Source organism: Hippopotamus amphibius, chromosome 17 (genome assembly GCF_030028045.1).
Source record: "Hippopotamus amphibius kiboko isolate mHipAmp2 chromosome 17, mHipAmp2.hap2, whole genome shotgun sequence".
In the NCBI taxonomy this organism is placed as follows: domain Eukaryota; kingdom Metazoa; phylum Chordata; class Mammalia; order Artiodactyla; family Hippopotamidae; genus Hippopotamus; species Hippopotamus amphibius.
Window position 1 is genome coordinate 25,139,601 of NC_080202.1, and position 16,284 is coordinate 25,155,884.

General features: G+C 35.0%; 1 protein-coding gene across 1 annotated transcript in view; it reads right to left on the reverse strand.

Moving 5' to 3' along the window:
• Positions 1 to 236: 236 nt before the first annotated feature.
• GDPD1 (glycerophosphodiester phosphodiesterase domain containing 1) overlaps positions 237 to 16,284 on the reverse strand; it is a 46,409-nt gene continuing 30,361 nt past the window's right edge. Inside the window, 6 exon segments of the mRNA XM_057715835.1 lie at positions 237 to 1,502; positions 1,926 to 1,977; positions 3,375 to 3,434; positions 5,744 to 5,877; positions 11,082 to 11,171; positions 11,675 to 11,793. Of these exon segments, the coding sequence (XP_057571818.1) occupies positions 1,380 to 1,502; positions 1,926 to 1,977; positions 3,375 to 3,434; positions 5,744 to 5,877; positions 11,082 to 11,171; positions 11,675 to 11,793 (578 nt within the window). The 3' untranslated portion in view covers positions 237 to 1,379.

Here is a 16,284-nt window from a genome sequence, read left to right on the forward strand (position 1 = left end):
GTGTTTCCATATTTTATTTTCCTTATGCTAGAGAGAAGTCTCTGGTGTGTTTACTTATGTTATCAATTTACCACCTCATTAAATTCTGGGAAAAAAAGTATAAAGCATATTTGGAATTACAACTGCAAAACAAAAAAAAGCAAACAAAACACCACCAATGAAGAACCCTTATTTTGTTCTTGAAAATTTTATTTCAGTTTAAACAAAAAAAAAAAACAAATGTCATTTCTGTCATTCAGGGATGGGAGGGAGAGTATGATCACCCTTTGTAGCTGTTAGCTGGCAAACTTCAAATGAGAGATGTAATCTAGGGATAAGATGCTTATTGTTCCAGATTACACTTACCTCCCAAAGAGATCATGAAAATAAGTCAAAAAGATTAGAAACATTTACATGAAGTCACATCAGGAAATCTGAGAAAGTGATGCCTAATGCTTTGAGGAATTCTGTTTCCACTTAATACTCAGAAGAATAAATTCTTAAAGATCAGGAGCAGGTGGTTTATACTATAAGTATTAAACACAACGATATGCACTTTCATCAGTTTCATATGATTATTAGGATTCAAGATGTTATTTAAAGTCTGGATGTAGGCCCAGACAGTTATTGCCAACAATGAAAAATGTACATTTCTTTAGAGGAAACAAAAATGTGACTATTTGCATCTTGTCTTAATTTATAATTATTAAGTCCAATTTTAATGTTTACAAAAAAAAAAAAGACACAGTAGCATTACTATACACCTGAAAAGAGTCCAAATAGAATGTCTCTATTGACAACAGCAAACAAGAAATTCGAATTCAGTCTATAGATTTTATTTCTGATCATGTAATAAACTTTCAGTTATTTCTTTGAGTCTGCTTTCTATTAAAAATGTACAACTCGTCAGACAACTACATCACTGATTTCCAAGCTCTCTTTCTACTGTATTTTTCCCCTTTAACTAAGATGTACCTGGAAATAACAAGACAACTCGGATAGCTGTAATGGCCTTCAATAATTCTGTCTTACTAATTAGTTGATCTTATTCCAGTGAAGGCTAATGTCAAAGTCATCCAATAGTCTTTGATTTCAGAATTACTTACAATAGTAGAATACTGCATCATATACAGAAATCTTGATCAATAATCTTCTACTTACATCTCATAACCAGTTATCTTTCTAAACAAACTATTTACAAATGTAAAATATGCAATCTTGTTTAAAATAAATATACAATATATAGTTTCTACATTCTCAGACAGGCTTAAAAATGAGGTAATAAACACTTAACTGATTAAACCTTTTACTGTTCTGGAAATGGCTTAGGGAAATAATAACAATTTTTTTTCCTTAGGTCTTTTCATGTTTTCTTCGAATGCTTCTGAGTACCTCCTTTTCTATTCTGAAAAATTATGTAAAAAATCCTTAAGCTTTGTTGGATAGTCTGTCATCACCCCAGTTGCTCCCAAATCAAAAGCTCTTTTGTATTCCTGCTCTTCATTTAATACCCAAACATACACCTGAAAATTAGAAACATGAGAAATATGAGAAGAAATGTTAAAATAGAAAATTATTTTTATGGTAGCATTTATCCACTGCAATCTCAGTCCACTTAAAAATAACCTTTCAATAACCTGCAATTTTAAGAAGTCATTGAGCTTTTTGCTCATTAAATATGACTGTCCACTTTGCGCATTAAATATGACTTCCCACCCTTCTGGCTTCAGCTATTCTCACGTACACATAGATGAACTCTAGCTACTGAAACGCCAATACTTTCTTGTTAACTGTAAGGCAGAGCTTAAGGTCTTCATGTGAGAACCAGTAAAGCAGCAGCAGCAGAGTCAGAACCAAATTAAGTCAGTTAAAAGTTCCTGCCCTTTAAACTTCCGTTAAGCTGCTAAACTATGCTGTTTCTAAAATGCATCATCCCAGAAACTTACCTGAATGCCTCGGGCAGTGAGGTGGTTGAACAAAGCTTTTCTCATTAGTAGACTAGAAAAGAAAAGCACAACAGATTTAGGTACTCTTTAGCCCTAAGGAAGGATTAAAATAAGTCCTCAGTTCTAATTTAGTCAATTTACAAGTTATAATTCCTATGTGAATTTAATCCCAGTGTTTTGCAATATAAGCAACCGCCTCAAGCAATAACAACTGCCATGGATGCACCTGTATCTTAACTGCTGGACCTCCTCTCTACCTTTGCTGCCATCAGATCCCCAGGAGATGCATTCTTATTGAAGCAGCTTAGTGGAGAAGAGGCTTCCTCACCTTCCCTGCTGGCACCATAATGAGAGTGAGAAAGAACCAGGAAGTCTGTTTTCCTAACTTTCCAAGTTAAAATAAGGCAGTGAACTTGGGTCAAACTCTATAACATCACAGTCCACTTACAAACAAAATGAATTAGTCTTTTGTGAGCTATCTTAGAAACCTAATGTCCATTCATTACACTATCCTTTATATAGGGAAAAAAAAAAAAGCATTTTGTTTAGTTCCAAATAACTAACTTAAAAGTGAACTTTTAGAATACAAATCAACTTGAGCAAGACGGGAAATTATTGTACTGAAAAGTTATACATATTATTTCTATTCTGTTTATGTCTATTAGAATGATTAAGTAACAAAAACTAAAAATCATATGCATTTAACACCAATTAAAAATACACCCTTAAAAACTAGAAATTAAATCAGGAATAAAGCCAAAAAGAAGAAACCTTGTGGCACAGAGAAAAGATAAAACTAGTTTTCCAACTCTATGAAAGAGGAGACAGTAAAAAAAGGTTGTGATTTATGACTATTATTTTAGCATTTCAAGGTTCCATTTTAAAGCAAAGTACAGCACAATAATTTTGTGGGTTTTACTTAAAATTAAACTCAACCTGTCTTAGAATTAAGGCGTTTTCTCTAAAGTAGATGCCCACTGTATAGGTGCGGCTTCCTTTCTGCTGTTAAGTCTCAGTGCAGATTTTCCTGAGAAATGTGCCATTAGTCAATATACACTCATATATATTGCATTGCTATACACACTTCTTTTCACCATGTTTTTGACTGCAGGCTCCTGGAAACAGTGAATAAGTAGAAGGGGATGGGTATATATCCCAGCTCTGCCACTAAATAGCTACATAATGCCAAGAACTGTAAATCATTTAACTTCAGGTTGGTGGGTGCTCAGTTTTCTCCTGAGTTGGATGAAATTATCTCCCATTTCTTCCTAAGGTTTTGTGACCAATAATTAAGCTAGTTCTAAATGATTCATACACATCCATTTGTATAGTAGATGTTCAACACATCCTTGTTACAAATTACATGTAGAAAGCCTGCTCTAAATTAAAAGCACTGTATTTAATAGAGTTAAAACAATAACTTGTATATCAAGAAAATAAAATTCTTACATATCAGAAAGCCAGATGAGAAACTTTTGACTTCTGGACATGGTGTGTGGTTCTTTTAGCCTGAGGCAAGATAAAATTTAAATCATAAATTAGAAACACAGGAATACATCAGTGTGATAAAATCAAACAAGTCCAAAAACGAAAGCAGTGCCTTGCTTGCACGTAGTATATGCTTAAAAAGTACTTGGAAAAGGACAAAAATAAATTAGAACAAAGCCCATCTTGGCTCTCTATATTCATTGATTTCAAGCTAATTTTTTGCTACCACTATTCAAAGGTTCAAATTAATAAGTTATCTTTCCAGAGACCCTGGGTGCCCAGAACTCATGTATCTTCTCTTTTTTGGTGAAGCCTCCCTCTTGCTTTGTCTGCTGTAATTTTGTATGTAGTAGATTTAAACACACAACCAAACTTCACTATGGATTAAAAGATATTTGGGCCAGGACAGGGAGGGTGGGAGGGAGTCGAGGGAGGGGATATGGGGATATATGTATAAATACAGCTGATTCACTTTGGTGTACCTCAAAAGCTGGTACAAGAGTGTAAAGCAATTATATTCCAATAAAGAGCTTAAAAAAAAAGATATTTGGGGTAAAAATTAGACTAAAAAAACCCTAAATGCATTTTTTTTCCTTTCACTTTCAATATTTGAAGACCTAGGCCCTGTCCTTTTAAAATATCTTCCCTACTGAAAGAGTATACTTGACTTTTAGACCTAAGCTGAGTTCCTTCTTGAACCTCTTTGATGCCTAGAGCAGCACCTGTGTCATTCACTTTAGGTTGTGCCCAGAGACATCTCTGATTAGTCAGTCTCTCTACTATGAAGAACCTTAGCTTCTTTCTAAGTTAAACAGCACAGAGTGATTTTTATTCTCCCCACATCTTCATTTCTTGTTTCCTTTCTAACGCCTCCTAAGTTCATTTTTTGTCTTTTTCTCTGAATTCAGTTTTTATTTGAAGCTCTCTAAATAAACTCCTTCCCCCTCCCCCCTCCCCCAACTCTAGCCCAGGTAGAAAGTCCTGATTACAATTTCAGGAATCCCAAGAATTTAATAACTCAAAATACTAGTTACTTCAGTAAACACAAATTATTACGTTGTCTTAGGAAGTACCCCCTTTTCATTAGAAAAAATAATAAAATATCTAAACACATAATATTCTACCAGTGTCTTAATCCATAAGCACTTTTTAGGAAAAAAAAAAATTAATTCTATGAAGTTTTAATAATATTTGCTTCTCAAAGGAACACACGGAGATGACCTAGAGAGCACAACAGTCCATTCTCGACCAGAGGAAAGCTAAGTACTTTAGAAATAAGTGGTTAGGAATTATTTTAACCTAGCAAACAAAAATGGTTTATTTGTAGACAAGTGATTTCTGCTGTTTTGTCTGAGAAACAGCTACAAAGACTGCTAGTAAATATAACTGGGAATAGATCAAATAAACATACTCATCAGTAACAAACTCAAATTGGAATACAAGCATGAAAAATGCTGAGTACAAGGGTACTGACCAACTTGTTTTTCTTACCAATATTTTCTAATGACTGATGTACTAATGTTCAGCTTGGTTTTTTAAAATTCTGTGCGGATGCAAAAAGTTTTCGTGCAGGTGAAATCACATTTACATGATCTCCCCAAAAGCTCCAAATTCCTTTGTCATGATTCAGTTATTATTAGAAATTTACAGCTAGGAATGACATTATAAGGGTACAGGATTGATAAACAGAATTTAAGAATAAAAGCCATCATTGATTGAGTGCTGATTATTTGCCAAGCATACTAAGTGTTTTATATATTTTCATCTTTGTAGTAAATTAGTGTGTGTAAAGCAAGGCTTTTATATACCCAGTAGAGAAATTACATAAATATGGAACTATCTTATACAAACTAACTCTATCCTTTTCTTTCTCCTACCTCCAGAGGTTTTTTGGGTTGTTGTTGCGGTGGTGGTGGTGGTGGTGATTTTTCTTCCTAACTGTATTAATACTAGTAGTACATTTGGAGTTTAATGGAATTTCAGCTGGGTATAATTGTCAATCAAGTAGAAAAGTAAGGGAAGTTGGAGGGCAATTGCTATTAGACATCAGAATAAAATAGTTAAGTTTCAATGATTAAGCTCAATTCTTTTTACCTGACTTCTGAGGACACAGGCACCGAAAGTCATTGTTATCTGAAACGGGTCCAGGTTAAACGCTTAAAAACCTTCATTATTCATTTTAGAGAATGTATCTTAATTATATCAAAAGGTCAGCTAATCAAATGTGGGAATAACTACAGCAATCTCTTCTTTATCATTGATAGTGATATTAAGCCATCATCTTAGTTTTCCTGTAATTGACAATTGATGAAAACAGGGTAACCACTTACTTCAATATGATAGAAGGCATTGGGATTTCAAAAAACTGTTCTCGAATGGGCACGAAGGGCAAGAGGCCAGTGAAGAACAGGCCAAGAATGAGCAGAACACGTTGTAAACTGAAGAGTATAGGAATTTCTGAATTCTAAAAGACAGACACAAACAATATTGTATGTTACTTTATAACTGTTCAAATAAAGAGGATCATTTTGCAACCTTCAAAATTTCGCAAGACTCTTATCTTGACATCTGTTAAAAGTACTCCCTGAATTATCGACATCCATTTCCAACACATCACACTTAGAAATGACTAGTCCTTGACAAATGGGTCTGGATCTATCTTGGAGCCCCAGAGTAATAATTGATACTCAAGTTTCTCTATTCCCTACTCACTGCTTTTGCAACACCACTTCTGTCTGTTAGTACTAGTCCTTACCACTGGTGATTAAACACACCGAATTTAATGGGGCAAGATAAAGAAATGAAATATTCAGTAACCTTCTATATATTCAATAACCATGCATATAGTTACATATTTTTAAATAGTATATGATACAGATATGAATATAGATATATATTAATAGTGTTGCAAATATGCCACCTTTCAGCTACACATACATATTTTCAAATGTAAATAGGACTTTGTATACTAGTCCAAGAATCTAACCACCATTTTAAGTTTCTATTAAAAAATGTGTTCATCAAGATCCCCAAACCCTTAGAATGCAAGCTTCACATATATGTGAACTCTTTTCATCTTGCAAAACTGAAACTCTATACCCAGTAAGCAACTTCCCATATCCCCCGCCCCCAGGTCCTCCTCTCTGTCTTTAAAACAAATAAAAATTATAATAAATTTGAATTTTTCTGTATAAAAGTAATATATCAAAACTCATGCAAAAACATAATTAATTTTAAGTGCTGGCTGTAAATAAGTTAAAAAAACTTATTTTTTTAAAATGGAGTTAATAAGTTTGAGGACTTCTTTTGCTCCTAAGTTCACATGTTGCTTTGTAATATTTTCAGTTTATTTATATACAGGTATTGTTCCAGCTGCAACACAGTATGCAAGTCCCTGAAAAAACTTTGATTTCTGCAAATTTACACACTAAGAATAACAGAGCTCATAGGAGGAAGTAGGGCTAGGGGCTGATCCTCAAAACGTATGCAACTTTGGAACCAGAGAAATAAAAACAGTAATTGGTACTTCTGGAGAGCCATGCAAGGTTGCTGATGGGAGAGGGCTGGGAGCGGTATGCTGGCATACTGCTGGCATACCAACTGGCTGCCCCCTATAACTTTTACATTAGAATATCTGGGATGGGACCCAGGCATTAGTATTTTCTGAAATGATTCACGTAATCCCAATATACAGCCAAGATTTAGAACAACTGCATTAAGTATGAGTGAATAAAAAGTCATTAGATGAGAACAAGTACCACGTCTTCCCAGCACCACTGTGTCCCCCACTTCCTTTTATTTTTATATTTTTAGTTTCTAGCATCTGGGAATTAAAGAGCTAATATGAAATTCTTATAAATCCTACTTTAAGAATTGTAAAAGATACATGACTTAATTATATAGCATGTTGATAATACAAATGCCAATTATCGTTGAGACATTCTTACTATGGTGTTTGAAAATCACTGCTGAAAATTTTGAAGTTTTTAAATTCGAAAATGACAGAAAGCGAGTGGCTTCAAGAAAAATATGTGAATCAAGGGAAAAGTTCTGTGTTTCTGGACCAAAAGTGAACTTTATTTTGAAATAATTATAGATTCACAGGAAGTTGTAAAAATATAGTAGAGTCCCATATATCCTTAACCCAGCTGCCCCAAATAGTGACATTTGATGTAACCAGATGTAGCAAAACCAGGAACTGACATTGATATATTACTGTTAATTAGACTGTAGATCTTATTCAGTTTTCACCATTTTTAAAACCTGGTTCATCTGTACATGTGTATAGTTCGATGTAATTTTAACCCATGTATAGATTCACGTAATCACCACCACAATCAAGATACAGAAGTGTTCCATCACCACAGAGAACTCCCTCCTGCTATTTCTTTGTATTTGCACCCACATCAAGTCCCTGTCCCCTGGAAGTCATGAATCTGCTCTTCATGTCTGTAGACGTGAGAATGTTATATACATGTAATCACATAACCATCTGAGGTTAATTGTTTTCACTAAGCAAAATGTCTTCAAGGAGGACCATCCAGGTTGTTGCATATATGGATAATTCATTCCCTGTTACTGCCGAATAGTATTACATTGTATGGACCTGTCAGCTTGCCCACCGAAGGGCATCTGGCTTGTTTCTAGTATTTTGGTATCATGAATAAAGCTGCTACAATCATTCATGTATGGGGTTTTGCATGCATGGTTTTCATTTTTCTGAGATAAATGCCCAAGAGTAAGATTGGTGGTTAATATGCTAAGTGTATGTTTAGTTTTGCAAGAAACTACCCAACTAATTAAGAGAGTGGCTGTTCTATTTTACATTCCCACCAGCGATGCATGTGAGGTCCAGTTTCTCCTCATCTTCTCCAGCATTTGCTATTATCACTATTTTTTTTTTAGAACTTTTATTGAGATACAGTTTACAGACAATAAACAGTATATATTTAGAGTGTACAATGTGGTGTCTCAATCTCCCAATTCATTCCCCCCCAACCCTCCCCACTTTCCCCACTTGGTGTCCATGTGTTTGTTCTCTACATCTGTCTCTATTTCTGCCTCACATTTCCTCTTTCATAGTTGTTAGCATTTGCCTTATGTATTGAGGGGCTCCTATATTGGGTGCATATATATTTATAATTATCTCCTCTTCTTGGATGGATCCCTTGATCTTTATGTAATATCCTTTCTTGTCTCTTGTAACATTTTTTATTTTAAAGTCTATTTTATCTGATATGAGTATTGCCACTCCAGCTTTCTTTTGATTTCCATTTGCATGGAATATCTTTTTCCATCCCCTCACTTTCCATCTGTATGTGTGCCTAGGTCAGAAGTGGGTCTCTTCGAGACAGCATATATATGGGTCTTGTTTTTGTATCCATTCAGCCAGTCTCTGTCTTCTGGTTGGTGCATTTAGTCCATTTACATTCAAGGTAATTGTCGATATGTATGTTCCTATTACCATTTTCTTCATTGTTTTGTTGTTGTTTTTGTAGGTCCTTTTCTTCTCTTCTGTTTCCTGCTTAGAGAAGTTCCTTTAGCATGTGTTGTAGGGCTGGTTTGGTGGTGCTGAATTCTTTTAGCTGTTGCTTGTCTGTAAAGCTTTTGATTTCTCCATCAAATCTGAATGAGATCCTTGCTGGGTAGAGAATTCTTGGTTGTAGGTTCTTCCCTTTCATCACTTGAAATATATTGTGCCACTCCCTTCTGGCTTGTAGAGTTTCTGCTGAGAAATCAGCTGTTACCCTTATGGGAGTTCCCTTGTATGTTATTTGTCATTTTTCCCTTTTTGCTTTTAATGACATTTCTCTGTCTTTCATTTTATCAATTTGACTACTATATGTCTTGGTGTGCTCCTCCTTGGGTTTATCCTGCCTGGCACCCTCTGCACTTCCTGGACTTGGGTAGCTCTTTCCTTTCCCATGTTAGGGAAGTTTTCAACTAGAATCTCTTCCAATATTTTCTCAGGTCCTTTCTCTCTCTCTCCTCCTTCTGGGACCCCTATAATGCGAATGTTGGCATGTTTAACATTGTCCCAGAGGTCTCTTAGGCTGTCTTCAGTTCTTTCCATTCTTTTTTCCTTATTCTTTTCTGCATCAGTGATGATCACCATTCTGTCTTCCAGGTCACTTATTCGCCCTTCTGCCTCAGTTAATCTGCTGTTGGTTCCTTCTAGTGTATTTTTCATTTCCGTTATTGTGTTGCATATCTCTGTTTGTTTGCTCTTTACTTCTTCTAGGTCTTTGGTAAACTTTTTGATCTTTGCATCCAGTCTTTTTTCAAAGTCCTGGATCATCTTCACCATCATTATTCTGAATTCTTTTTCTGTAAGGGTGCCTATCCCTTCATCTGGTACAAAGTCCTCTGCTTTTTCATTTTCTCTATCTTTCTGTGGCTATGGTTTTCAGTTCCACAAGACGAAATACTGCTGATACTGCTTGATACTGCTGTCTGCCCTCTTGTGGAGGAAGCTATCTAGGAGCCTCCTGTGTGCTTCCTGGTGGGAGGGACTGATGGTGGGTAGGGCTGGGTGGGCAGAGCTCAGTCTATTATCACTATTTTTTAATTGGAAAAATAAATTTGAATGATGTAAAAAGATCAGCAGGTCATGAAGCCTCCAGGATATTATCTCTTTTTTAACAACATGTGAAAATACTATCATAATTAGTTATGGAAGTCTCAGTTCTAAATTCTTGAGGATCTGAAATGACTCAGCCCATTGATTATTCTGCCCTCTCCTTTTGTACAAAGATACCTTGGGATATCACAGAGCCTGCTGCACATAAATAAAATTTACTTCCCTTAATAAGAGCCTCATTACTTTTAATTGTAATAGTACTGATCTCAGATCTATGCTTTCCCTTCTTTGCTAAGAAGGAAGGGCTTCTCAGAAGAATTCTTTGTGTTTTAGAACTGCTACTTGTGTGATGATATTCCTTCTGCACCATCACTTGTATTCTGAAAGAGAATCTTCAATGCTTAAGATTTTTTAACACTGTGCATTTCAAATCCTCTTAGCTGACTATATAGCTTAAGTTGCTTATAGAGGCTTTATGTACCATTTCAAAATATATCATATTAATTTTTATATGTATAGTACATTAATTTTTATATGAATAAAGTATAGATATACTTTATTCAAACAGAAAAATTTCATTTGGTGGATGGCCCTACTTTTATACACTACCTGATAATCATGATCCTAGCTTAATTTGATTAATTCTATTTGGGAAGCAGGATAAACAAAAGCTTGAGCTATAGAGTTTAGGTACTAAATACTTCCCTTAATTCAAAATTACACACAAAACATTTTGATTACCTAACAAAAATCAGACACTAAAAGACATAAATCATATGTTGTTTTATAATATACATAATAAAATTAATAAAATGTTGGCAATAAATATTACCATGTGAAAATAGTAATTCTCTGAGCCAGTCCAATTATATTGAACTTAAATTACAAGGTCCATTATCTCTACTAAATCCATTATCTATACTATTAGTAAACTTCTGGTTAGCTGCTTCTACTCAGTACCATCTGTCTTTGTATCAAGGCTACGAAATAAGCTATTTTTAAAATATTACTACTCTAATTACTTAACATTTATAGATACACAACAATAACAACAACAAAGATCATTCTGTATCATTTTTGAAGCTTACCTCTTTGTAGCACTTTTCTACAATTTCATAACTGGCATTACCCCACACTGTTATGTGTTCTCGTCTGTACTGCTTCACCAAGTCTGAAACCTATATGTGAAAATTCAAAATTTTATGCATGTGCCCATTTGTAAATTCACTTACATGATTTCACTTAAAAAAAAAAAAAGGATTACAACTGACTATCTGCCAGTGCCTAGAACTGATATATAAATTCAGATTATTCTATAAAGTATAAGAAATTAAATTTTACCATTACATGATTTATCTAATAGAATACAACTATTTAATAATTTGACATAAACTATGTACAAATGAAACAAGTGAAACTGGAAGAACTACATAAATGCCAGAGCGATGGGTTCACAGGAACTCACTTTTATCCATGACTGAGACATGATAAGTCACTCTGAAAACAGGCTTTCCTACAGTACAGGGATCTCTTCTACCAGGGCAGTATTTAAAACAATACTGATCCCTAGAGTATCACATTTCCTTGGATATTATCAACCTATGCAGGCACCTACTCTAGCCTTATTTAGTTTGGAGGAAATCGGATGCAACATACTCAGAGGAGGCAATGCCTTAAGTACCTTCTTAATCAGCAAACTGTTGTTGACTTTGATATCGATGTTAATAGGAGTGTTAGGAAAGGCCTCAAAAACTTCCTTCAGTAATGGAATTCGGTTATCTTTTCCTTCACATTGGCATGCTGAGAAAGCAAGATTTTCAAATGTATTTTTATAAGGTAACTTCCAGTTTTTTGATGATTAGAAAAGTTAAAGTATGTAGTTATAATAGGACATTTACAAAATGATGAGAAGTATAAAAAAGCAAAGGAAAAACTTCAAAAAATCCAACAACTTAAGATAGAACCACTGCGACCCGACCATTTGGTTTATTTTCTCTCCTCTTTTTTCCCTATGCATAATCTAAGAGAGTTATAATACAGTATCCCTTTAGATATTAACCTGATCTTTTCACATAAGCAAAAATAAATATTGTATGTTAATATACTGTGTTTATGATTAAATTTTTTCCACTAAGTTCTTTGAGATAACTGTAGATTCACATGCAGTTGTAAGAAATAACAGAGAGATCTGTGCAGGCATTATCAGATTCCCCAATGGTAACCTCTTGCAAAACTATAGCACAATATCATAACCATGATATTGACATTGATATTGTCCACTGATCCTATTCTGTAATTTAAAAAAAAATTATTTATTTATTTATTTATTTATTTGGCTGCATTGGGTTTCAGTTGAGGCATGCAGGATCTTCCTTTGGTGCGCGGGCCCAGTAGTTGCGGCACGCAGACTTAGTTGCCCCATGGCATGTGGCATCTTAGTTTCCTGATTAGGGATCAAACCCGTACCCACTGCATTGGAAGGCAGGTTCTTAACCACTGGACCACCAGAGAAGTCCCCTATTCTGTAATTATTATTTTGAAAGGTTTTAAAATACTCCACTGAGTAGCTATACAACAATTTAATTTTTTAAATTTAACCATTCCCCTTGAAGGGTTACATAGTTTGCCACTCCAAAATATGCCATTTTGGCATGAGGATTATTTTGAAGTGAAGGCAACTGAGAGGAAGCAGATACAAGAAAAGCTCTCTGCCCTTCTCCTATCTGCCTAAAAACAAGAATTAAATTATACAAAAATTAATCAGCGCCAATCCTAACCCTTAGCAGCACCAAAGGACTCTACATAACTACTGACTAGCCTGCATCTTCCATTAGTCCCCCATACATTTACCTTCCCACAATTTGCCACCCTAGACAAAGTGCTTTTCTTTTGTCTTCTTACTTCTCTGAAAATTTATTGGTTTGTTCTGTTTTGTTTTTTTGTTTAAGATGCTAAATAAACTCAAGTCCTAGCCACGCCTTTGAGTTATTTATCCCCAAGTTTCTCCCATGACATATACATATTAATAAACTTCTGTTTTTCTCTTGTTAATCTCTTTTTTGTTACAGAGTCCAGCTGAGAACCTAAAAGGACAGAAGAAAAAAATGTTTTCCTCCCCTAGACCATACTAGTGGAAACTGAGATTGTTTCTAAAGTTTTGCTATGATATCATTGACTTTTTCAGAGATTAAGAACAATATGTTTAGGCAAGGGAAATACATGCTGATTCAGTAATGGGTTGAAAAATTATATCAGTGCAGTTATTCAAAGAAAACTGAGTCATGAAAAAAAATCAGAAGGGGATTTTAGTCATTCATTTTATTTCCTGAGGGTTATTTTCTTTATTCTTTCCCTAGTTCCTTTTGCCTATAATTGCTTATATACTATACATACTATATAACTATTATAAAATTTTCCCTTCCACCTGAAACTTCAATTCCACTAATTTGTGAATAAAAAATGGTGAAAGGTCCTTTATTTCATCCTTATTGTATGGCAAATCAAAGCAAAGAAGCATATCAAAAAAGTAAATTAAATCCATGTCAGAAAACTTTTAATAAAGGCTCATGTGAAAAGCAGCATGTGAATGGGGGAAAAAAAAAAAGAAAAAAATCTGTTACTGTTTTGTCTGTTCTATATTCTATTATTATTATTATTATTATTATTATTATTATTATTATTTTGCAATGCCATGTGAGATGCAGCATGCAGGATGCGGCATGCAGGATGCGACATGTGGGATCTTAGCTCCCCAACCAGGGATCAAACCCGTGCCCCCTGCATTGGTAGCATAGAGTCTTAACCACTGGGCTGCCAGGGAAGCCCCTCTATTGTATTCTTATTGCCTTTTTACTACTCCTTGTAATTCAGATATGGCTCTGAGTCATTCTGATGGGATTGTCAACCATTTGGCTTTTCTCCCTGGCCACAGAGAGAGCACATGACCTTTTAAGCATTAACAATATGGACCACAGGAGATGTTGCCTAAAATCCTCAGTGGAATGGATCATGTACTTTTGATGTTATCAGAGGTCCCTCTTTATGTGAAGAAGGTGTGCCTGAGAACAAAGCTAACATAGATGAAGGTGGAACCAAGAAATGGAGGTAAGAGAGAAATTATTGCTTGAGCAACTGGAATCAGCTATGCTTGAAGGCATATAACCCCTAGAGAGTTTAGTTGTGAGAGCCAATAAATTCTTTTTTATAAACTTTTCTCAAACCATCTTGAGATGGATTTCAAGTACTTAAAACTCAAAGACTTTGAACTTAGACTACAGAACTTTACTATAAAAATTAATTATGTTAACACATAAAAATTTACCTACTTTTTTACCTGCCTAGCATCCTGTCTTCCCTTCCTTCATTCCAAATTGTTCTGGTTGGGCTGTCAAAAACAGGACCCACTCCCCACTTACTCTCACGAGTAGGTATATGACCTAGGTCTGGCCAATCATAACAGCCTATCTGTTTGTCCACAGTGAACAGTTCAAGATGGACACATGACCCAAGCTGGGCCAATCAGTGTCCTTCTCTAGAACTTTTCCTTTCCCTGGGGTCACAGCACAGGCAGGATGTGAATTTATAGTTGTCAGTGATCATGTTCCTGCCACATGGCCAAAATCCACCTACAGTAAAAGAGAATAAGACCCAAGAGAAGCAGAACAATGGAATAAGGCAAAAAGAGTCCTTTCTGTACCCAAGGATCCAATAATGTTTAATATCAGATCCACCACAACATAGAGAGTTAATGATACAAAGAAATGTCTTTTTTTCCCGTTAAGCTAGTGTAAACTGGTTTCTGTTACTTATAACCTAAAAAGTCTGAACATGATGTTCTATCAGCACAGTCCAACACGGTAGCCACTAGCCACATAGGGCTATTTAAATTAAAATGAAATAAAATTCAAAATTCAGATACTCAGGTGTACTAGCCACATTTCAAGTGCTCAACTGTCACATGTGGCTATTGACTGTTGTATTGGACAGTGCAAATGTAGAATATTCCTATCAATATAAAAAGCTCTATTTAGACAATGCTGTTCTAGTTAAATAAAATTTTTGTTAGCTTATTAAGTGTGAAAAAATTAAATTTTGCAGTTAAAAGAATTACCTTCATGGTTACTGAAGTCCTACTATATGCCAGGCCCACTGCTCAGCACTTTTACATATGTAATTGTATTCAATTCTCATAATCTCCCTGCCAGGGAGGCATTACTCTCTCCATTTTATGAATAAATAAATGGCGTTACCAACTCTTAAAAAAAAAAAAAAGAATTACCATGGGCAATAGCTATTCACACCCAAGTAAGATGTATTCAAGGACCAACTTAGAAAAAGGTCAAACAGACAAAACTAACTTTGGAACAGCAAAATGACACATTACACAATGAGAATAATATTGCATCAAATAGTGTGGGAGACAAGAAAATAAAAAAGTGCTAAGAAAAAAATGTGTGCTAAACTGATGTGAAGATACTTAAATTAGATGACTCAGCCAGCACAAGATGTAGAATAAGAGTTGCAGGAAGAAGTTTTTCCCGGATATTGTTTTGGGCAGAGAATAACCAGCTGGGAAATACTACCAAAAGGGAAAAATGACAATAACAGGAAAACAAGAACACTAGACCCAGAGCATGCCATTGGATGTGCTGGGTGATGGAACAAGGGAAGTGGCTCTGGAGCATGCTAGAACTTTAAAATTGATCATCATAGTCCACTCTAGATTATCCAAATTATGTATCTTCCATGAAAAAGAGGCTGCTTTCAAGTAAGCAGGATAGATAATAATGAACCCTTTGCTTAACACATTTTTATATTCCTTCTTTAAGTTTACTTTTTAACACAGCCTGTGGCACATTAAAGCACCTTTTAAAAGAAAACACTTAATTCTTCTCCAGTTAAATTGTGAACCACAAAGAAAGCAAGAGGCCGGAAATGCGTATTCCTCTGAGAGTTGATAGTCATTCTCTCTTTCTCTCTCTCTGCACTCTCCCCCGGCCCCCACCCCCACCCCCAACCCCCAGTATTTAAAGAAAAGAAAACAAGAGTTCTGAGCAGGGGATAGAAGAGAAAAAAATGGAACAACTTTCTGCCTAATCTGTGTCAAGTTTTTACAGCACTATATATTAGTCTGTTTCAAACGCAGTAAACTTCACATTTGAGGCACAGTCTTTAAATATGTGTTGAACACAATATGAACAAAAGTTAATTATTGTTAATTATTAAATTTGAAAGTATGTGGCATTGCTACTATTAATATGGGATTTGAAGAGATTCTGCAGATAGAAAGAC